This window comes from Caloenas nicobarica, chromosome Z (assembly GCF_036013445.1).
Source record: "Caloenas nicobarica isolate bCalNic1 chromosome Z, bCalNic1.hap1, whole genome shotgun sequence".
NCBI classification, from domain to species: domain Eukaryota; kingdom Metazoa; phylum Chordata; class Aves; order Columbiformes; family Columbidae; genus Caloenas; species Caloenas nicobarica.
In genome coordinates this window covers 46,787,990-46,811,387 of record NC_088284.1, presented here as the reverse complement: position 1 = coordinate 46,811,387, position 23,398 = coordinate 46,787,990, and the positions used below count along the sequence as shown (strand labels likewise).

Below are 23,398 nucleotides of genomic sequence, written 5' to 3'. Positions count from 1 at the left end.
CAAAAAGGATACTACATAAAGCCACGGTTTCTTAAAAAAATGTAGCAAAACATTATAGTAAAATGTGTATTCAGTGTGAAGTTTATTGCATAAACAATACAAACTCTCTTCTTTTGATCAAAAATCCTTCTCTCTGAACTACATCGCACTATGTTAAAAAGAGAAGCCCTTTGGTTATGAGAGAGTAGAGAAAACAAAAGCATTTTTTGGCTATGCAACATTTTTTCAACAAACAAGAGAGATTAAAGTTACAAGCTGAACACCACTCTTGGTGTATTCATCTGTGCCAAAAGAGCACAGCTGATTTTCATGGAACTACAGATAAACACATGAACTTGACTTTTCTGCTTCTTCTGTGGCACATACGTTTGTGGTTAATTTTCTGAAAAATCAATCTAAGAAACTGAAAAGAGCAAAATCTTTACAACTGCATTCTGAAAACAAGACAAAGTACAACAGTAAATTTGCCTTACAGAGAAAGTGTCAAAACCAAATTAAAAATCATGAGAAAAAGCCAGTATAATTTAAGGTAATACTTCTGATGTTACCCACAGCAAAGGCAAAAAAGGAAAAAAACATGTCAGGTTTGAAACCAAATCATTTAAATTTGAGGCTAAAAACTGGTCTCAGTCACATTAAAAATCCAAACAAAACTTATATGAAAATTCATCTGCTGTTCTTTGATGTTCATGCCTACATTTCAACCAAGTTCCATAGGATTTAGCTATTCAGTTCCCAGTCTTTCGAGTGTAAAGTAGAACAAAATCTTACATTACTTGGGTATAAGGAGCCTTTTGCTCATCCCAACAACTCCCAAAAAACCTCACTTCTGACTATTCTGAGAGCAGTTCAACAGAAAAAATTTTCATTCAAAAGAAAGGTGTGCTTTTCAGTCTTACATTGTAGGTCAGCTACTCCTACCATGTCATTGCTCAGTGGAGCTAGTCCACACTGACAGAACCTTGAATGTGATATGGGAGGGGAATTCAAAGGGTTTCTGTTTAGTTCAGGTAATTCCCTTATAACTATATTAAACCAACAACTTGCCACGCAGATAGTTTTGCAAAAGAGAAGAAAAGACAGCAGAGAGGAAAAGCAGAGCAGAGAGAACTTTACAACTTTCAAAATTTTGAAACTGTATATTTTTATGGCTTCCCCAAACTACAGATTACAAGGCAGCACAGAACTGGTGAGGACCCTGCCTTTGTCAACACAGCAATTTCTAATTTTGCAGTTCTCAAAGTCTGGGAGACAGTGGAAGTGAGAGCTCCAAGAGAAAGGCAGAGACCTGTCATGAGACTGGGCAGGAAGAGTGCCTTTTTGTGTCTGACTGAGAAGAAATGAAAGTTCTTCTGTCATACTGAAACATAGACGTAAGCTAATTTAATTAAAGTTATGTTGTTTGATGTGGAGTACATTTTTGGTACATTTTTTCTCTCATCATTTTTACTTAGAGTAATTTAACAGAAGCAGTTAGTTCAGACAATTTAATGCTGATAGGGAAAAATTCTAAAGGAATTGTGAAAAGTTTGAGATCCAGCTTCAAAGTGTGAAAGCAGAAAAAGTGTTCATTGGTGCATCTTCATTTTGTGTAGTAATTTTTTGTGTGCTTGGATGTGCGGCACGGCAGAGTTCTTTCAGAAATGCTGGTGTATGTCCCTGATCTTTAACCCAGTTGTATATGGGTTACCAGGTGCAGTGCTCCTTAGGGACTTTTATCCATGAAGTCAGAAGAATGACAAGGAGAATACCCCTGCCCAGTATTATCCTACAGTGCAAAATTCAGTGAAATTATTAAGCTACCTGGCAAGGGAGTTCGCATTTTTCTCCTCTCCAGCCTGGGGCACAGGTACAGGTTCCATCCAGAGCATTGCAAGCCCCTCCATTAAGACACTGGCAAGTTAGGTTACAGCCAAGTCCCCAGGTACCGCTGGGACAATTTATTGAGCAATCAACACCATGCCAACCTGCAACAAATAAGAATTAAAGTGACAAATTAATCAGGTTTTCTCCCATTCCTCTCTGAGGACATGTTGCCTTCCACCTACTGTGTGGCATCTCTCAGAGCTGTGCAATACCGGGGTAACATTAACTACAGGCGAGCATCAGCAGTTTCAGCTGAGGACTTGTCCAGGTTTGAACAATTTGTGCTCAAGGGCACCTTGTAACATCTGTGCACAGCATACATTTGCAGACGGGTGCCAACATACAAAAGTAATTGATGGGAGATCCGAAACAAAAACAGAGACACCTTGAAATTTCTCAGCGTTAAACTATACTGCAAGTTTTAAGGCGCAGCCTGGAAAAGAAAAAAAACCAAAAGACAGAGACTATTTTCCTTAGACTTAAGCTGCTGCTTTAAGGATTCTTTCACTAGTGTTCAACACAGACCGTTTTGCAATATGGTTTTAACAGAAATCTTAGACACAAAAAAAGAGAAAACACAGGAGTAGTGTACAAGTTGGATTTCTCCAAGGAGACATAAAAGACCTTTTAGATTATTTCTGTACTTCTCTTCAAATACAAGTAAGAATGTAATAGAAAATGGTCCTAAAATGCAGCATTCACCACTGATTATGCCTGATATTAATGGTTCACAGACTGCACACTGGATAGACAGAGATGTGAATAGATTTTTTAAAATGTGATCATCCATTGGATACAAGAGAAATGGCGTGAGCCAGTCATACATTATCATCAGCAATGACACAAGCCAAGTTTCTAATTTTGTACCTTGTTTACAGTAAGCAAAGGGAAAATAGTTCTGCACTGAATCTAATCAATAGACTATGCAAAACACACGCATTGAAATGAAGCTGCCTTATGGCCTGGATTGATAGCTTCGAATTTAGGGGTCACTTCAGGAACAATATTACACTATACTAGCTGGAAAACTGAGACACTTTCTATCAAATGTCTTTCCAGGATTTATAAAAAAATGAAGGTTTTAATTTCACCATTTGGTGTCTTTTTTCATTTAGTATGACTAAAACTGCATGATGCACAAGAAGATAGGATTATGTATGGCTCAAGGAATAGTTTTTCTCCTCACAAACTAGCTACTTAGCAGTAGCTACTTGGCTACTTTAAGAGAGTTAAATCAGCTCCACTATTTCTGGCAAGAGTAGGAGCTGGAAACTCCAGATTTGCTACACAACTGATTTAATTGTATCAGTCCCTGACAAATTTAGTGGCTATTTGTCTAGGTAACTCTAACACTTCTCCCCCACACTCAACCTTTTGTGTATTTTCAGGGAAACATTTTTAGATGGGGGTTTTGTCAGGTAACTGCTGAGGAAAGGAGTATTTGAATAGATAAAAATGCCAGTAGATATCAACATCAGAGCTAAACTGGCAGGAGGAAGTCAGTGCCTCTGTGATGCTAAAAGGGGCGAGGGAGGCAGCCAGAGGTGGCGCTCACCCAGGCTGAGGGGAAACGGGGCTACATGGCTGGGAAAGCCAACATCAGATAAATGGCATACGATGGTCTAGCAGACCACAGCACTGCCACAAGAGACAAGTGGTGGCCCATCTCAGGGTAAACACTAGTAATTTACCCAGCCACAGCATCCAGCCCACTGACAACTGAGTTGAATAAACATGAACGCAAGGTACATGCACTCTTCTCTGAGTAGATGTCTTCCTAATTTTTGCCTCACTGAGCAGCAGAAGCATGAAGTATCTAGCGATATGGCTTTTGAGGTGGTCTGCTTTTTATCAAGTTTGTTTCTCCTTCTCTACTTCAAAAACCCATTTCATTTTGTGATTACAGAAAAAGAAAAATAATTCTGAAGAGACACTTACCTGCTTTGCAGGCACAAGAACCATCCACTGGTGAACAGATGGCTTCATTTTTGCAGTTGCACACAGATGAACAGTTTACTCCATACGTCCCCGGAAGACAAGGAGTACCACAAGTCACCCCCTGAATTACACAAAAATAGGTTCAGACAATACAACTACTAAATGACCTAGACGACTCAGGGGCTACAAAAGCCAGAAGATATACAGCCCATGAGTGTCCTAGGCTGTCACTAAGTTATCCTGAATTTAAGGGAGAATCCTTCATGCTTTTCATTCCCACAGTAAGCAGTGGTTTTCCATTAGTTGCTGTGAGAGCTCAGGTCACATAGCTAACAGAACTTTGTTAGAGCAATGGACAGTATTTTCAGTAACAAAGAAGCCCCATATGAAACCTAAACACAGTAAGACAGCAGCTCAGTGGAAAATAATGCGGATATGTAAAATATTTTAAAGAATTATTTTGGCTGAAGTTTTCACAGTTATTATTCTTAAAAGAACAGTCATACTTTAAAATGTTTTCTATGTTATACTAGGATCCAATGCACAGGTAACAGCAAATGTGTAAAAGCCATAGAATAATCTGTCCTGAACTGTAAAAACAATTGTCTTTGTCTAGAGTTTCTCTGGATAGAGTGTGAGGAGTTGGTGAAACAAGATAATGACTGACACCTAGCATTCCTCCCTTTATTTACACATAATTTACACCTTACACCCTCATTCTTATCAATGTCTCATAAAGCAACTAACTTTTCTTTCTTAAAATGGCTTCATTTCAGTACTAAGAACCAATCACAAACTTTGCCTTTTCAGAGTCTTATCTTATAACACACCCAGTGGTACCTAAATATCCTTAACTCTTTTACTGTGGTGGAGAAAGGACATTCTGGCATCTTGAAGAATTTGGCACTTAACAAAGAAAGCAGAGTCAAAAATGGACTGTGAAAGTGAGATTTATTTACCTTAAATCCAGGGGCACAGGTGCATTTTCCAGTCACACTATCGCAGTCAGCACCATTTTGGCAGCTGCAGATCTGCTGACATGACTCGCCATAGAATCCTGGGGAACACGTCTCATTGCAGTAGAGCCCAGACCAGCCGGGCTTGCAGGAGCATTCCCCAGACATAGGGTGACAGCTGCCAGGAGGGTATGAAAGGATAAATAATGCAGGACTAAACGTGTCACCAATATTATTTTTTTTTCCAGAGAACAAAATGCTGTTATAGATAGGTTGCAAAAAGGATCTTGCATGCTATGCATAGATATGGTTTTACTCACCAAACCACAAAGCAAAGGGTGTATATAAATGTATGCCAATTAAGATTAAAAATGTAACAACATACAACATATAGACATTTTGGGAGGACACAGATAGAAAAGCAGAGGTATGGTTTTTCTATAGCTAGCTGAAAAGAAACCTATCTGAAACGCAGTTTTTACCATAAAATATATATCCATGGTTACAAATATCAACGTGATGAAACTATTAAATTCCACAATATGTATTGTTAGGTGTCCACTCCACGTATAATGGGATCATTTTCATAACTCTGCCCAAGCATACTGTTTGAGAAATACGATGCTTCAGTAAAATAGCGTGGCATCCAACACAAAATAATAAAACAGCACCCAATGAGTAGCTCTTTTCTTTAAATCATTGGTTGAAAAGAGGACAACTAGCATCTTTCTGCGAATGATACAAAATCATTTGTGTTGGGCAGAAGTTAGATATACCATCAGAGCAGCGACCTTTTGGAGAGTATACTCCCTGTGTTGGCCATACCTGGTGGCAGACCAGCTGTCCCTACCTGGAACAGCAGTTTCATTGAAGGGCCAGTCAGACAGCTGTTGCCTGATAACAAATGGACTTCATCAGCTGTGCAGAGATATATGTGCTGGAAAAGTGGACACAATGGGGTACTCTGTAGCACTCTGGCAGACAAAGCACTTCACTTAATTCTCACCAAAGGAAAGTCTTAATATCCAAATCCAATATATTTACAATGGGAAGACTGTTTAAAGATATTTGTCTGCCACTGATTGAAGTTCCTTTAAGTGTGCTGGAAAAAAAAAGTGACTTTGCCTAGACGCATTAAATGACCCATGACAAGAGCCTGATTTTGCAAGACTTGCTGACTCCTTGTGCAGGGTGTATTTGCATATTTTTCTGACCATTTGAAAGTTTGAAAAAATACCTACTGCACTTTTAGGTGCTATAACATAAGTAACAACAATATCATTTGAAAAAGTTGCAACATAACAAGGGAATACAATATTAGTTGCAACTGCTCTTGGACTCAAGGACTACTCTTGTCAAACTATAGATTCCCATTGCCAAATATAATACAACCAACTGACAACATACTGCTGATCAAGAAAAGTGTGAATTATACTGTTTGGAATGTCACTATGCGTTCTGCTCTCTATATATTATTGCGTATGATGTGACATCGTAAGAATTCAGGGGACTTAAAGACTCTTTGACAGTATTAAGCTGGTTTCCATGAAGTGAGAGGAAAGGTCTTTTCAACTAAATAAAATATGCAAAAATGGTTCAAAACTTATGGTGTTCATAGTCAACAGTCCTGGTTATCTGTTCAGTTATAAGTATACCTGCCATGAAATAAGTTGAAATGGAACTATTCTGATATCAAATATATGCAAAGTTACGAAAACAAATGATGCAAGATGATCAGATTTGCCCTCTATTCCTAGCTTCCAGTAGGCACTCAGTGGCATTCTGGATCCAATTCCCATGTTTCTTACCAGTGGAAGAAGACAAGCCAGGGAATATGAAAAGATCTTTCAGTCCACAACTGAATAGCCTTTAGGATACGAATTAAAATATTTTTAAAACATGAAATTAGTAGTACTGTCATTTTAAGACATAAATCCCAGCCTTGTTTGTTGGGTTTTTTTTTTCTTTTCGGGACAGGAGAACAGCACACACATGAGCAAGCATTGGTTAGGAAGCAGAGGCATTGATATTCTGTGCCCCCCAGTGAGTGTTACTAAGACATACTTGCATATATATTGATTGACACCAAAATTAGTATTCTGTAATTTGTAATTAGATGCAGGAAGCTGGAGTACTTCTGAAGCTTTTTGATGGGTTCTCATGCAGTTAGCTTAATTGGCAATAAGATGTATATATTAAGATAGAGAAATAAAGAGATGTTGAGAGATACTGCCAGTACATCTGCTTTTATTCCTGGTCTTTTGTTCACACTTTCTGGAAATGCAACCCTACTCTGTACAGAGATAAAAAAATACTCATGGGTAGTTGATAAATATTTGAAGGACTTAGATGAACTTAATGATTTTCATAAAAGTCCAGTAGAAAAATTAAAAACTGCAAGATGCCCTCATCTTGACTTTAAAAATACACACAGACTATATGAACTAAGCATGTATCACATCATAAAATTCCACATAACATATGTATGTATCTCAGAAAAAGCATGAGACAAAAGAAACCCCATTAAAGCCCATGTAATGAATAAACCCTAATTCCAGACCAAACTATATCAAATTAGATGGTGATACAGAATGCCCCCAGCTGTTCTTACCTACAGGTGTGAAACGGTGGTGGAAAATCAACAGTAAGAGCTTACAAGAAAAAAAAAGAAAAAGAAAACCAAAACAAACCAAAAAAATCCCATCACACTACAACAACAAAACAGGGACATCTCAAATTCAGCTTGGAGATCAACCTTAAACCAGTGCATATGCTGTAAGACAGGTGTAACAGATATCCTTTGTAAGCCTTCTAGATAAATATGCAGCTACAGTCTGTCCTTTTTACATTTTCTGAATGATCATCTGGTGTCATTTGAATAAAGGCATGACAAAACTCAGCCTAGGCTAGAAAAACATTCCTGTACAAAACAAAGTGACAACGTGAACAAAGGCAGATCAAGGTCTGTTTTGCTCATTCCTGCAAACTGGATCTTCAGAATGACAAATTTCTGTAAGCCCCACAAACTGTGGATGGAAGTGGGAGGAAGACATGGGGCTGCTCAGACCAGCTCACAGCACTGCTGTTGTATCCCACTGAGGAAGGTTTTCATGTTTTATGTGACCTTAATCTCAGCCTGGTAGTGCTCACTCCCTATGTTTTTTTTTCTTGCCTATTGAGTAAAAAAGGAAAAATCAATAGTGTCACCTAGTCACAGAGAACAGAGGTCTGTGTCTGATTTATACTGTAGCTCAAATTCTTTCATATATATCAAAGGATGCAATAGAGAAGAACCATTTTTGAAAATAACTCTTGGCACAAGAGTGTTGTTACCTGCAGCTGTCCTCTGGACCCCTCAAAAAGAAATAATCTCTCAAGTATATCTATATCTAACCCTTTACGAAGCATTTAGTAAATGCTGCTGATACAACTAAGAACAAGCATAGGCCTGCCTTTTATCCCCAGGAGCTGCCATCAACCAACAGCAGCATCGAAATCCCTGTAGCTTAGCCTGCCCAAAGCGCAAGTTATGAATTATTGCCAAAGGTGTTTTGATACAAATTCCTCAGTCATAAAAGAGTAATAGAAATACATATACATTTTTTAACTATGGAGTATCATGATGTTTTTTATACCTTTAAGAATTTGAAGAAAATGGCTAGACAAATACTTGTGTACTGCAACTCATGTACACGTTTTACAGCAATATTTTTTGGTGCTAAGTCTTTTTTTAACCAACCTTTAGTTCATTTCTGTATCTATGAATACTAAGAACACAAGTTATAATGTAGGGCTCTAGGCCTACCCGCAGCTCCTCTTTGAGGGTATCTAAACCAGTGGTCACATCATCTGAAAAAAGCTTTTACGATACCAAGGCCCCTAAAAGTCCTAACAGAATCCTAGACCTACAGACACACAAAGTGTATTTGAAGAAGGAATTGTATGCCCTTTTTTTGCCCTGGGATTATCAGTTCTCACATTGCTGCTAAATGGGCTAGTGCTATAAAAAAGATCCTTTGGCTACAGCCAGCCCAAATAGTACTTGAGGTAGGAAAGTGATCGATGACAATATTCCCTGATGTGCTTAAAATGTTATCTCCTGGTTGACTGATATTTAGTGAGAGATGAAGACAGCCAGACACAACTGGCTTCTCAAAAGCGTAGTGTCTGCAGAGACCTTTGTCTTCTATACCATTACTACCCTTTGATTTCTGTTATTTGCTGGTCTTAATCACCTCCTAACCCAGGGGAAGGAACCTATATAAGAAAAACTCACTTGTGAAGTCATGAAAATCTTTGTTTTCCTCACAGATCATTATGCCCTTGCAAATATCCATCCGCATCTACAGGGCTGTTAAGTTCCTTTCAGTTTCTCATACAGAGGGGAAAAAAAAGACCAGCCATATGCTGCTGTTTACATGTGAACATTTGTGATCTGATTTGACCACAAGCTGTCTTCCAGCAGTATAAATGAAGGAACAGCTGTGTTGAACATGAATCAGAAGTAATCCCTGTAATATCAGAAATACTATACAGTGTAATGCATTCCTGTCAAACAAGGCTGCTACAACAGCCTGCAGACAAACTTTCAGGAAAACAGATAACCATAATTCATAATACAATAGTATTTAGTCTACTAGCAGAATTTGAGAGCTAGATAGGTCAGCATTATGGTGCCACTTATTCTTGAATGCCTTGCCCAAAGAAGGAATTGCATGATTTTATGTCAAAAACTCTGCATTTCTTCAAAAGACATTTCAAGCAAATGGGATAAACAGAAATGCAAGCATACAACTGTAAAAGCATATGAATGGAAACAGAAAATAATTCAGTTTGCTGTCACATAGTTTGTCAATGAAAGGTATGTTGAACAACTCAGACAATCCACAAAGTAATTTTTCAGAGAGGCCTAACGTAATAGTTATTTAGATGTATGTGCTCAAGTGCTTTAACATCACTGCTTAATTCTGACTGAAGTCTTTCACTTTGTCTATGAGGAAAAGTGCATCTCACATAGAACATACAGCAGCATTCTATGCGACAGTCAATAGTTTCTGCAAATTTCTTTCACAGCTGTTTTCAACAGCAAAAACTTAGATTATGTTCACAAACCTTATCTAGGGTACTATGATTAGTAACACAATTAAGTGTAAGTGAATGTGTAAGTGAATGCACAATGGCCAAAGTATTTCATGAGAAGAACTGTGTTCTGTAGCAAGAGAAAGCTGTCCAGAATTGTTCTATAAATATGTTGGCTTGCCTCAGCTGACATCTGACATTCCTCCCACACAGCTCAAAGTTTTTCTCCACATAGCTAGTTTTCAGATTTTCATAACAATATGCTGAAACACTGAAAACAAAAAACTCACAAAATAGGACTCATTACTGCCTGAATAAGGAGGGATGGTAAAAGGTAAGCCAACTGGAAAACTATTTAAATTCAATTTCCGGGGATCAGATCTTACCTCCTTTCTAGGGAGATAAAAAAAAACCCCAACTATTTTTAAAACCTAGATTTACAATTGGTAAGGCTTTGGAAATTTTGTATTAAAACAGTCCTCTGCACCAATTCTTGTACGTGCTTTCAGAGAGAGAGAGAGAAATGGATTCTTCTCTCATGCCCAACTCGTAAGACTACACAACCATTGATTTCAACTCAGTTATTTCTCATCTACAATACACCAGAATATGCAAGGGATGTATGATGTATACTGACTTTATACAGTGAACAATATAATGATTTATTCATGGGGTAAATACAGACAAATGTCACACCTTGGCTTAACATTTATTTCATGGGTCAGAGACCAAATACAGTGTATTAAGATCAATTATAGCTGCAAGCAATAAAATTCAGAAGCTCTTTTGTGGTTATATTGTCTTTCTTAAATGGTTAGAGAATACCAAATATTCTTAGAAGTCTTTAGCTGCTTCAGTTTGCACGAAAATACTAGAAAAATTAGGAAATATTTATTTTCAGAGTATATTCAGATTTCTGTGTTCTATGTAGGAAAAGAAAACAGGATAAAGGGTGTAAAGCCTACCTCCAGGTATTGGGCATGTGGCAGGGGCACTTTTTATCGCACTTGAGACCATAAATTCCCTCAGGGCAAAGCCTTGTTTCACAGTGCTCTCCGGTGTATCCTGGTTCACAGAGACAGGCACCACTAATATGGTAACATTTCCCACCATTCATACACTTGCAGGTCTCAGCACACTGCACTCCATAAGTCCCCACTGGACACTCATCTTGGCATCTGTGAGAAAAACAAATAAAAATTATTCTTCATAAACGATGGCTTTTGGAGATTTAAGGGAAATAAGGTTTATGAGGAATCTCTCACATGGGCCTAAAATGCCTCTTAAGTAGAGCAGGAATTTATGTAACTTCACATTTAAAAGTGGCTGTCTCTCTGGTTTCTTTTGCTGCCCAGCTAGACAGGCTTAAAAACATTGGCTCTGCAAACTCCTTTGGAAAACGTCTCGCTTCTCTCCAACAAAGGAGACAACATGCATACACAGACAATTGCACTTTGCTTTCAGGAATCGGAACAAAACCAAACCCTCTTAAATCAGACCTGAAATATGAAGGAATAATTTTTCAAGTATTTTGTTTCAAAAGCCATGCATCTGTAATTTTTTAAAGCCATCTAGATTATCCACTTAGGAATAATATGAAGAGGCGGCAGACACCTGCACCCCTGCAGACACTCAGGCCAGGAATCTCCCTCGCAATCACACTCGGCAGCCGCTGAAAAGAATGTTTTCTAACTGTGTTTCCAAACATATGATGTTTCCAAAATACCTTTCTTTTCATAACTTCATTCTAAACCTTTGTTGCTGTTGCTGATTTTTCCTTTCAAAAATTCTTAGGATGAGATGGAAAAATATTCAGGAACCCACACCCCTTCTTTTCTTTTGACTTTTGTAATGGATGAAACTGAAAATTAAGTAAACAGTTGAGTTTAACCCATATGGGAGAGTACCAAGGATTTTTGTTACTCCTTAAGGAAAATATATCCTAATAAAGGCACTTCACCAAAATTTTCCTCTCTCATACACAGAGCTTTTAGAACTCAGCTACTTTAAGCTTATTTCCTTAAAGTTTTACATATGAAATGCATTAATTTAACCTAAAGATCAGACTGTATGTTTAGCTGTCTGGCCTGACTACTAATAGTCAATTTTCAGTATCCTGCTTGTAAAACTTGCAACTCATTTACTAATGAGTTTCCAGATAGCAATTTCACTTGGCAATGTATTTGAGAGATACAAAAGGAGTTTGATGTTTTCAGCTTTAACTTCTCTGTGTTTTATAACTGAATTGTTAAAATTCAGAATGTCAGTACTACTACAGCTTTACTAAAGACTCCAGCACTAAGTGCACTAAAAATGTTTGATTTTATGTATGAGAGCAGACCTCTCATGTCAAAAGGTTCATGCCTCAGATTCAAGGATGACAGCATTTCATACTTATGTGTCAAGGAAAATCCTCATTTTCCAATATAAGCCATCCTACAAATTCTGCATTACATTGACATAGACAAAAAGACCAAACAGCTAAATCCCAAAGCTTTAGGGCCAGAACATGATGACACTGAAGTCCTGAGGTGTGCTGTGAACTCAACAGGTAATATAAGGCACATAACATCTCCGCAATTTGGGTACCTGTAAGTTTCACCAAGTTACAGATTGTACAAAAATATTACTTGATAATACAGCACATTATTAATGGTTTTATCAGCTTATAACCTGCTCATTTCCACAGTCCTATAAAAGAATTTTCTTGGTGGTCTCTTTCCATTTTTCTTATATACTTGGATTTTTTTTTGTATTTTTTGTATGATTGGTAGTTTATTACAGAAGAATTTCAGAGACACATGATACAAGGCACTTCTGCAGTATTTGTCTCAATCTGATACTATTATCCAGAAGTTTCAAGGTATTGCTGACTGAAGCCAGCAATAAAATCCCCTTTCCTTCAGAGGTGTAGCATAACAATAGAGCTAATAATCCTGTTTAAATGTTTCCTAATGAAGTTATACAAATAAAGCTGAGAATGAATTTTCTCCAAATGACAATCAGGAATCCCAACCAAATTAGACAAAATTTAAATTTGCAAAATTTTTTTTGGCTGTTTCATTGCATTTTCATCAGCTTCTGAAAGACCCTTTTCCACTTTGTGGTGAGGACAGGTATTAATCAAAAAGTATTAGGCAGAACAATCATAAACGTAGTTTAAACTAGATTCCCTTGTGTTAATTCAGCTCACTGAGAAGCTGCTACATGCTCCAGGAGGCCTGTTTTTCTTGCTGTATGACCAAATTCCAGGAGTCACCATCACACCGAAATCTCAGATAAATACTGTTGAAGTTACACACAGAGTGGAGAATAGCTTAGCACTTTTAAAAAACATCCCTTTTGCTGCTGCTATGTTCATGCCAGCTTGGACAATGCCCACACATTTCTTGTAACAACTCCCCTCCTTGCTAGTGCATCGACATGAAATAAGAACCAGCTCTACAATCTTACTTCTGACCCATTCCTGCCTGTGGAGTACCATGAAAAACAAAATAATTGCAAATACAGCCTGTTTTGCAGGAAAAGAGGGAGCTCAGACTTGCAAAAGTGACCAAAATGCTGCAGCCTGCAAGGCATTTCAGATTAAAATCAAATTTAAATTCCAAGACAAAATATTAATTGCATTTAGAAACATTAGTGTTGTGCAGTGCATAGACTCTCTCTCATCTAGATATTCCTTTGATTTCCCTGCTGACTTCTCTGTGTTTCTTTAAATGCATCTACCACCTTTTGCACTGCTTCTTCACAGACACAAACTTAATTTTGGCATCCAAATGGTTCTGGACTAAATATTTCTTTTCCTTTTTTTTTCTTTACGTCTGGCACAGCCCTCCTCATGTCCTGTGAACACTCGTGTGGGAAGTGCATATGGTTATAATACCTACTATTGTTGGCAGAGATCCCCTGGACTGACCCCAGTGATTAAGCTGCTGCTGACTTCAGCAAATGAGTTGTGTGCTGTTAAAAAGACATGCAGGAAAATACTTCTTTCATCACTTTCCACGGCCTTCAAAAATGATGTCTTGCTATATTATCTTTCCAGCCTACCAAAGATGATTTTCAACAGTCAGGTCAGAAAATAAAGAAGTTTCATGTCTTCATTTGAATGGAATACTTTAGAAGACAACTCTCCAGCTTCCTCATTTTGAAAAGGAACCGAATGAGCCTCCCTTGCTACTGTGACTGCCAAACATCTGCACAAAACCAAGAGCTTCCCTCCTCACCGCTTCACCATACCCCAAACTGCGTCATTCTGCAAGCCACTCAAGTGAAGACCCACAAGACGCTGCCAGAGCACACACCACAGCAGGAAAACGCCGAAGCCAAGCGGTTCCTCACAGAACGATAATCACATAGGCACTTTTAACTTTTGACTCCTCAGCTAACTGATACGGCAAACATTTAATAACAGTCTTTTGATCATATCACAGACGTTTTCATTCTTCTTCCTACCAGATTCTCAACTTTCTGTGTCGTAGCCCACCCTGTGCAGCTTCAGCAGTCTGGCAAAAATAAGTTTTCCTTACCGTTCCCCTGTGTAACCTGGGCTGCAGTGGCATTGACCTATTGCTGAGTCACAAGTCCCTCCGTTGTGGCACTGGCACTCCTGGGAACAATTTTTCCCGTAACGACCCTCAGGACAAGGCTGACCACAGACCATGCCCTGCATGTGCAGAAAAAGAATCTTAATATTACATTTGGTATTACAGCTTGAATGAACAAGGAAGAAAAGCTTGTAATGAAGGTTGATCAAGGAGATCTCGTGTCACATGTTTAGTGCTGACCTTGGAAACGCTGGGCTTTAAAAATGCGGTATGTTTCAGCACTGGAGGAATAACCTTCTAGGATTTCCATTTTGGAAGCCAAAGTTAATGAAAAACACCATCTCTAAGCAACAGTGAAAACACTTAGACACTGAAGACTACTTGATATCAAGCTCTTCCCAATTTATTTATCAAGAGTAGTATATATCAAGGTATCTGGAAATGCCCTCCAGTAAGTAGTGGTGTAGAAATCAGTAACTGCTGTAATTCCCCAGTTATACTACTTTATGATACGTTGTTTTTTTCTGATGAAAGGAAAAGCTGTCTGCAATTTCCCTGAAAGCAGCATCTTAAAAGCTTAGGTAGGATGTCTACTTCCCTTCAACGGGATTTGAATTTCTGCACTGCTATTTAAATCCTTAATTACACATGTGTAGTGATGAGAGCATTAGATCTTAAGACTTTTAAGAAGCCATTTCAAGAAAAACATATTTACAGGCATTTCATCAGGAAAAAAAAATAAACATGAAGGTATTTCAGCTAATATAAGATACTGCAGAATTTATACCTGGCTACAGGAAAAGCCAAAAAGGTTATACTGACAAAAATGTGTTTCACAGAACTGAAAATAGCAAAGAGTTATGCTGACGTAACTACTTGGAATGGAAAATTATTCAAAAGGCTAAACAGTAATTTATTAGTTAAGACACACATTATAATAAAGTTCCCATCACTGCTTCACGTTCTATCTCATTTTTCATTAGCTGTATTTTGGCAGATAAAGGGAGTCAAGAATTTATGCAGATGCTTGTATTGTATGACCAATAATTTCATTCTTCCAACATGAAGTGGAATAAAAAGTAAAACTGGCCATAATCCAAGTTGTTAGGCGAGTGGTGCTGTTCAAACACACAAACAGAGATGATAATTTATGGCAATGTTCTCTAGTTGGCAAAAAACTGACCTCTGCCACAGGTTATCTCAATATAATAGCTCCATTATCATGAGTTAATTAAAAGTTCAGTAAATGTGGATTTTCACCCAAAATGGACATTTTAATAGAAAATATTATTTTAAGAAAACTATTGATAAATATAATCTCCAAATGTATTTAGAGAAATTATTTGGGCTTTGAACACCTTCCAGACTTTTGATCACCTTACAAATCCATTATTTGCCAACTCAGAGTTGGCAGTCTGGTAGCAGGGGAAGCTACTTGCAGCTCCAAGGTCAATTCTTCTCTCCCTACCCACTGATAAATGGATAAAAAGTCTAAAGTTAATGTCGAAGTTCTGATGCCCCGTTTCCATCAACAATATTTAACACAGTATCTAAAGTTTTGGGGTTTTTGCCATGCGTACTATACGTACAACAACAGGCATAAAACCCACTACTAAAATACAGAACGGTGTCACCTCCCTATAATATCAAATTATATCTAGAAATGAACGACTTTCAGACAAGATCTAAAGGATGCTGCCTCATCACAGTGCCATTCATGTCTTTTGCTCCCCAGCTTTTGTTATGGTTAAAATGACAGCACAGAACCGAAGGATTTTCAGTAACAGATGGTTTTGTAAGTATTTTATTCCAGTTCCTCATGCTAAAATACGCTTCCCACTACTCCTGGCTACAGGCAGTCTGCATTTGCTCTCCTCATTTGCTACACTTCCCTGAGGCTGCCCGAAATCTAGAAATATGGAAGTTTTCTGGGGATGTGTCAATTTCAGAAAGTGTTTTTACCATCCATCCTGGCGGGCAGGCACACTCCCCGGTGACGTGGTGACAGACGCCTCCATTCTGGCAGGGGCACCTCTCCTCGCACTGTGGGCCGTGCTTCCCGGGGGGACAGAGGTCCTCGCAGCTGGGGAGGCCGTGGCGGACAACAGAGACAACCGTTACCTCGGCACACACTCCAGTCTCCAGCCACCTCTTTGTTTTTAATACTAGCGTTAACTTTCTGGCCAAACGCATGAAGCAGAAAGCAGTTCAACATAAAGAGACGCACGCTGATTATCGTATAGCATCCATGCAACAAATTCAAGGAAGCAGACCTGGCAAACTAGGCATTATTTACTCTTAAAGATATTTCTTCCTACACTGGTTGGTGCTCATTTATTGTTACTGACAAAGCTCAAAATCTATTCTGAAATGACAAAGCCGAATTTTTGCAAACTTGTAGCCAAACCGTTTTCACGGTGGTCATAAAGAAGCTCCTGCATACTTTTCACGGCTTTTACTCAGGTAGTCTAGATCCAGAGGGCTTTCTCTCAGCTACACATGCTTTGCCCAGCTGCTTCTTAGCCACCAGCCCTGCATCCCTGTATTGTACATCAGCCAGACCAACAGCAGTGTTAGAAGTTAATCTAACCTTAGTTTCTCTTGTAAGCACAATTTAAAACCTGTATCCCTCCCCTGTCAATAATACATTCAATGCTTACAAGGCACCCGTGTACCCAGGGGGGCATCTGCACTCTCCAGTCACGTAGTTGCAGGTGGCTCCATTTTGGCACTGGCATTTTTGATGGCAATCGTTCCCGTATGTCCCTTGATCGCAGCGTTCCTCGCAGCGCCAGCCTTTGAAACCCGACGCACAGTGGCAGGCTCCAGTGATGGGGTTGCACAAGGCCCCGTTTTTGCACTGGCAGCGGCTGCTGCAGTGAGGTCCCCAGTGGTCACTGTCACATGCTGAAGGAGTAGAAGGAAAAAATTACAGCAGTTTTATAACAGCTCATGTTACAGCACTGGAGGTATTATGAGTCAACTGTGAAAAAAAAAGAAAAAGTTATAAAATGGAAATAGTTATGTAGTACATCCTCAGTTCTCCTGGGTCCTCAAGGATCTTCGCAGGCAGGCAGAACACAATTTACACACACAATAAAATTGATTTCTTAAGCATAAAAGCAAACACTCTAAAATGTGAAGCTGTGAAGTAAATGCAAGTTTGAGACCCTTCACTGTCAAAACTCTTCATTATGACTCTCCACTGTCAAATAAGTGTTATGTTTGCAGTGAGCTTCCATTTACACAGACAAGTGTTACAAACCTAAAAAAAAGTAAAAAAGAGTAGTCTAAATCCATAAACAACTGCCTGAATCCCACAAGGAAGTTCCAAAGCTTACTCAACATAAGACTATTATTTTTTTCAAGTCCAGAAGTTCCTACTTATTTCCATAATGGCAAATATGTCCTTTTCAATCTTGAAATATACCGATAGGGCAAAAGAAAACACCAGAAGCATTTTTTCAAGCAATAGAAATTACTGATTTTGTGGTTAAATTTCATCTGGATGTTACAAATTTAGTTTGCCAATGTGTCTTCATGATCATCCAAATGCATCTTTTCTAGTCTGCCCTAATGCAGCCCATTAAAACCCTGTAAGCAAACCACTCAGAGGTTATTTCAGCATCAAAAGAGAAACCTTAATGTTACGGAAGGAATTTTTCTTAAGTGAGAAACATGGGAGTTCTGTAAAGAGCCAGAAGACCAAAGTCACCTTGAGTTCAACAGGAATGTGCTAATCATACGGTCAAACGACCTGATTTTATTTTTATGTTTTGTTGATAACTGCAGTACAATGGGAAAGCCTCAACTGCAGCAACTGGAAGCCCGGGCTCTCCTCTTGGGAGACTGACAACCATTGTTCTCCCAGCCATGTCCCAGGGCAAAAAAGCCAGGCAGAGAACAGGCACACTTTCCTAGACTAATGCAAAGTAATTCAAGAATCCTCCTCAGGGTAGGAATTATTCAGCTATAGGAGCTGTTCACTGAGGCTACAAAAATATAAAGGGATTAGGGCCTTTTAAAGAATCTACTCCTTAAGATTTTTTTTTTTTTTTTCCTGGAGAGGTCACTAGAACATGCATCCATAATGGAGATACTGTGAGCACCTACACACAATAAACTACAGAGCAACAGAATGTATTGTACGTGCTATAAACACCCAGCAATACTGACAGGACAACTGTCCACCTCATTGGCTTCTCTCTTCGAAGGTGTGTTGGTTTTGTTCTGGACTATACTACAACACACTGCTGTCTTCAGCACACAGCACCTCACAAGTTGCCTTTCCCCATGATAACACACATTCATTCAGAACAGCTATATGGTTCTTCTCAATGTGTCTGTATGGAATAGAAAGTGTAATCCTCATGCTTAACCAGTCCTCAAATTGTTGTCAGGAAAGTAGCTATTTTGGGATATATATAAATATATGTATGGGTGGTGAGACATCTGAGATAGTCGCATGTACAGTTGTGACTGAGCAGATAACCCTACATTTTTTTTTGTTTAACACGTTCATCTGGATTCAGATAACAAGTCTTCCTCCTGCTTCCAGACAAAACTGACAATTTCAATTTCAGCCATTTCTCATGGAATAATTAAAACTTAAAAAACAAAACAAAACAAAACAAACCAAAAACAAAACCAAAAAAACACCAAAACAACAAACCATCCAGGCATGTCTGATAAACAGAAGAATTCAGACTGGTCGTCAGACCACAACTTTCAGTGCAGTGCTCAGTCAAGGATGAATGTGGCCTGAACACATTCTAGATACAAAGGCATAAAAGGCAAGAGAAGAGTTATTCTTGGTTGGTAAGTGTGAGCTTGTGTTCTTTCACCAATATCTGGACATTGGATGTTTGGTGCAATGCAACAACATTCATGTAGCTGCTTGAAGATCCAGCATAAGGAGTCTCAGAGCCACAAAGACCAGAAACACTTAGTACCACACATCTGCCACTGCCTTGAACACACAGGCACCAAGACTACCTTGCTAGGAACTGCTTCATTAGTGCAGTGGAGGCCTCATACTCCCTCTGCTCTCTTTTTCACAAGCCCATCCCCAGTTTGCCCTCCTAGGATGCATCCAGATGCCTCCTGGAGATTTACTGACATCCAAGGTTAACATGCTACGACTGCGAACTTGAACTTTTCTTGACTATTTTACTGTAAGAGCATGTACTGCATAGTATATAGTAATTTATTAGCTTCCTAGGGTGATCTTCTCATTACGTTTGCAGGAAATCACTAAAATACAATGCATCATATGGCTGCTAATAGGATTTCCAGTCTCATAACCATTCTCCTGGCAACGGCCAGGTGGGTAAAAAAATATTTACTATTCAGTTTTTCACTACAGCACAATGGTGAAGCATGTCGACAGGACAACAGTGGCCCCACCACAGTACAACTGCACAATAGTCCTTCACACAAGGTCTGCCACCAGTCTAGCATCTATCTGTGAGTTATGGACAGAACTGTGGAGAAATTTGCAGGATTAATAGGAATAAATAATAATTTTGAATGAGATGGATAAATCCCACATTTTACCTCTGTGTCCCCTGACTGATAATCAATAATGTTCCCCATAGAAAATTAAAGTGATTTGTCAGAAACTGATGCTCAGTTTACTATTAAGAAAGAAGAGGCCAAAGGGTAGAAATGTTTCCTGTGGTGAGTTTGGTTTATTTTTAATTAGTTTTGGAGGCTAAATTTACCAGCTATTACATCAGACTATTTCTGCTGCTTCCTAGTATTCAGACACTAAGAAAGACAGGCTGGAAATCACACAGCTGCTAATCTGGTGGCATGAGATAGTCTTTGAGTTAATGACTATCGTCAGGTTACAGACTGTCAGCTGGAGTTTAATCAGAATAGCTGCTCTGATTGTCCTGACTGCACCAAGGTCACAGGCACACGCGTATATGCAAACACTACATGCACGCACACACAGAAGTGTCAGCTACTGGCCTCTGAACAGATTTGGAGCCATAAATCATCTGTCTCAGCACAGGGTATATGTGAAAGGGAACCAAAGTACAGAGACGAGAGCCCCATGTTCAGAATGGTTTCAACACAAGGACAATGATGCATCTCAGCCCAAATAACTCCTGGAAACAGTTTGAATCCTGAAGAAATACAAAACCCAATCAGTAAACCAGAGTTAATTTTCTGTGTTGATGATACAGAACTGGCCTAATGCTGTTCTGTTTTAAGCAGAGCTCCTTCCTTTACAATAGTCATTCTCCTTCCCCTTTTCACATATATTATTTTCATCCTCAGGTTTGTCTGTTTGAAACACAAAAAAACCAGCTAGCTGTACTGCTCCCTGTCACCTGTTACAGTAGACTCACAGGGTCCTTTCTGCCTTTGCCTTACCCTGTAGGGGAAAAAATTAAAAAAATTGAAGTAAATGTTTAGCAAACACCATGGCATTAACGCCACATCTTATTGTCATTTTTCTTTTTATATATTCTGTTCATCTGGGAATATCTTGTTTGTCACTGCAATACGTGCTGTGCACATCCCACAACGCTACAAACACAGGACAGAGAACTTTTCTCTCAAAAGACTACTCAGTGAAAGCAAAAGTTTGCCTTTGGGAATGAGGACACTGCATTGTATAAATCCTCATTTAAAGTGAGCAAGTAAGGTATGATACTCTAAGACAATACAGGCCTACCATAATAAAGAAATGCTCATTGAAACTGAGTGCCAAACGACGATTCTAGAAACATAGGGAAGCTCAAGGATTCGACAGTGGAAAAAACAACTCCAAGAAGAAATGGTATCTGTGATGCAAATTGCTACCATTTTGGGGACTTTTGTAGCATCTTGGAAGATTAAAGTTCTGTATTTCCTAGTACAATAACTTAAATGCAGATTGTTATTATGCTGGGCTAGATGTGGTTTTATGCTCATGGCTTCTGTGAGCAGCTGGTGATTTGCAAATTGTGGTGGAAGGAGCCCTACTATTTTATAGTGCGAGGTATGAATTTTTATAACAATGTGAAGAACATACGAAGAATTTGGTAACTCCTTTATTGCTCCTTATAAACAAAGACATATTTAATTAAATGTGGTCACATACTTGTAAGGGTTTTTTCTGCCTTTTTTTCATTGTCGTTGACTTCTTTAAAAGACAACAAAAAGAAGAATGCAAATGAGTCCAAGTTTATTGCTGACAAACCGACCTTGATCACCTATGATTCTGTACTGCTCTAAAGAATGGTCTATAATGAGAAAAAAATAAAGCTATCAAATCAAGCCAAAGAACATTTCAGAAGAAAATTCTCCTTAGAAACTCTGACTTGCAACTATGTTTTAAGCATGCTAAAATTTCCTTTGTAATATGATCTTCAAGCCAGACAACGTTTATTGCAATGCTTTCTAAAAAATCGTTGTGTTTTGGTTTTTTTTTTTTTGCTAATGGAAAGGTGAAAGTGAAGAATCACAGTTTACTTTTCTTGCTATCATTTTTTGTAGCTGTCCTATATGTAGCACCAAGACAAAAGAATGAGACTTCACTCTGGCTTACACATCTTTCTGCAACACACACTGCTGTGTTTTTCTGAACATATGTACCATTGTCACCAAAACAGAGGAGATTCTTACCACAGCATTTGGCTAATGTATTTTTATGGTCTTTTAAAAAAACTGAAAACAAAATTCCCTACAACAGACAGCCAAAAGAGAGTGAACACTCCCTCACTTGGAATGCAATACTGTGAAGTACAAATTTTAAATAAGCAAACAGTAGCAAATAGACAGAATTCCTCTCTCTGTCTCCTCAAAACTCCAACGTAATTTCTTCAGATAGGTTCAAGGAGCCACAGCCTTTAGTACTTGAACGCTGATTTTCCTTTCTCCAGCATGTAAAACAAACTGAAGCTTCCCATAACTTCTACATCATCTTTGACAGACATTTCTTCCTCTCTAGGTTGTCACATCAAGGACAAGTCTAAATCTTTGTGTATTCCTTTGGATCCTTTTTTGACTCCCAGATCTCTATTGCCTTGCCCATACTTTCATGGCCTTTATGGTGTAGCCCTCATCTATCATTTCTTGTCCAGTATACAAATATCAACCCCTCACATCCGCATTGCCCATGACATTAGCCCCTTTGTTGCATTTTCAGACTATCATCTTCCTTGTTTCTCTTCAAGTTGCCTCTACAACTTGGCACAGCTCTCTATAATCCAAGCCATAAAATTGCCATGTTGTCCTCCTCCACTGCCTACCTTATAACTCCTCCTTCCTGTCAAGTCCACAAAAAGTTAATATGGCAAGCATGGCAAAACCGCTACCTGCCATGGTAATTTATGAGTGTTTGCTTCCTTCCTCATTTCCTATGTGTTTCCAGCTTTGTGTTATCTCTTTTCTTTTCCTTCAAACACAGATTTTCTAGGGCAGAGGACACTTTCTGTTCTGTACTTGCAGTAGGAGTCCACAAATCCCCAGCAGAGACAGCCACGAGCAAGAACAACCATCCTCTACAGCTCTAAGTAGACAGATTGTAACATGCCCTGTTTAAGAACTATTCTAGCATTTTGAGCAGAGAATATAAATAAGAAATGAGTAACATTTCTAGGAGGGCCCAAAAGTGACTTGCATTATCAGGAAATATCCATCGCTAATAACCAACCATAGCCATTGTAGGCAAAATAGGCCAATATTGAGAAAACTTTGATTTATCCCCAAAGGAGTAGCCAACAGACAATCTTACTATCAAAAATTTCCCTAAGGCTGTCCACAGTTTAGTGTTTGGAAGAATGACTCTTCCCTCTGTTCCAGAAGCAAGAAACATGCTTGCCTTAACTCCAATATATATTAGTGGAACTAATACTTCAAGTATCTAACTGGCAGTAAGTGGAATCTGACAAATCTCAGCAAGAATTTTACAATAAAACAGAATAATCTTTTATGAAGGTGGCATTTAAATTCATAGGTGAGAGGAGCCACTCACCTCAACTATTTTTCTGATGACCTCAGTAAGGAAACACCCAG

At 38.7% G+C, this 23,398-nt stretch overlaps 1 protein-coding gene across 2 annotated transcripts in view; it reads right to left on the bottom strand.

Moving 5' to 3' along the window:
• The window catches only part of MEGF10 (multiple EGF like domains 10), a 106,140-nt gene that overhangs the window by 32,057 nt on the left and 50,685 nt on the right, over positions 1–23,398 (bottom strand). For both annotated transcript variants that reach the window (XM_065656035.1, XM_065656036.1), the window contains 7 exons: positions 17,047–17,293; positions 16,349–16,469; positions 14,369–14,505; positions 10,805–11,017; positions 4,764–4,938; positions 3,805–3,925; positions 1,804–1,967 (listed from right to left, as the gene is read on the bottom strand). In XM_065656035.1, the coding sequence (XP_065512107.1) occupies positions 1,804–1,967; positions 3,805–3,925; positions 4,764–4,938; positions 10,805–11,017; positions 14,369–14,505; positions 16,349–16,469; positions 17,047–17,293 (1,178 nt within the window). The remainder of the gene's footprint in view (positions 1–1,803; positions 1,968–3,804; positions 3,926–4,763; positions 4,939–10,804; positions 11,018–14,368; positions 14,506–16,348; positions 16,470–17,046; positions 17,294–23,398) is intronic.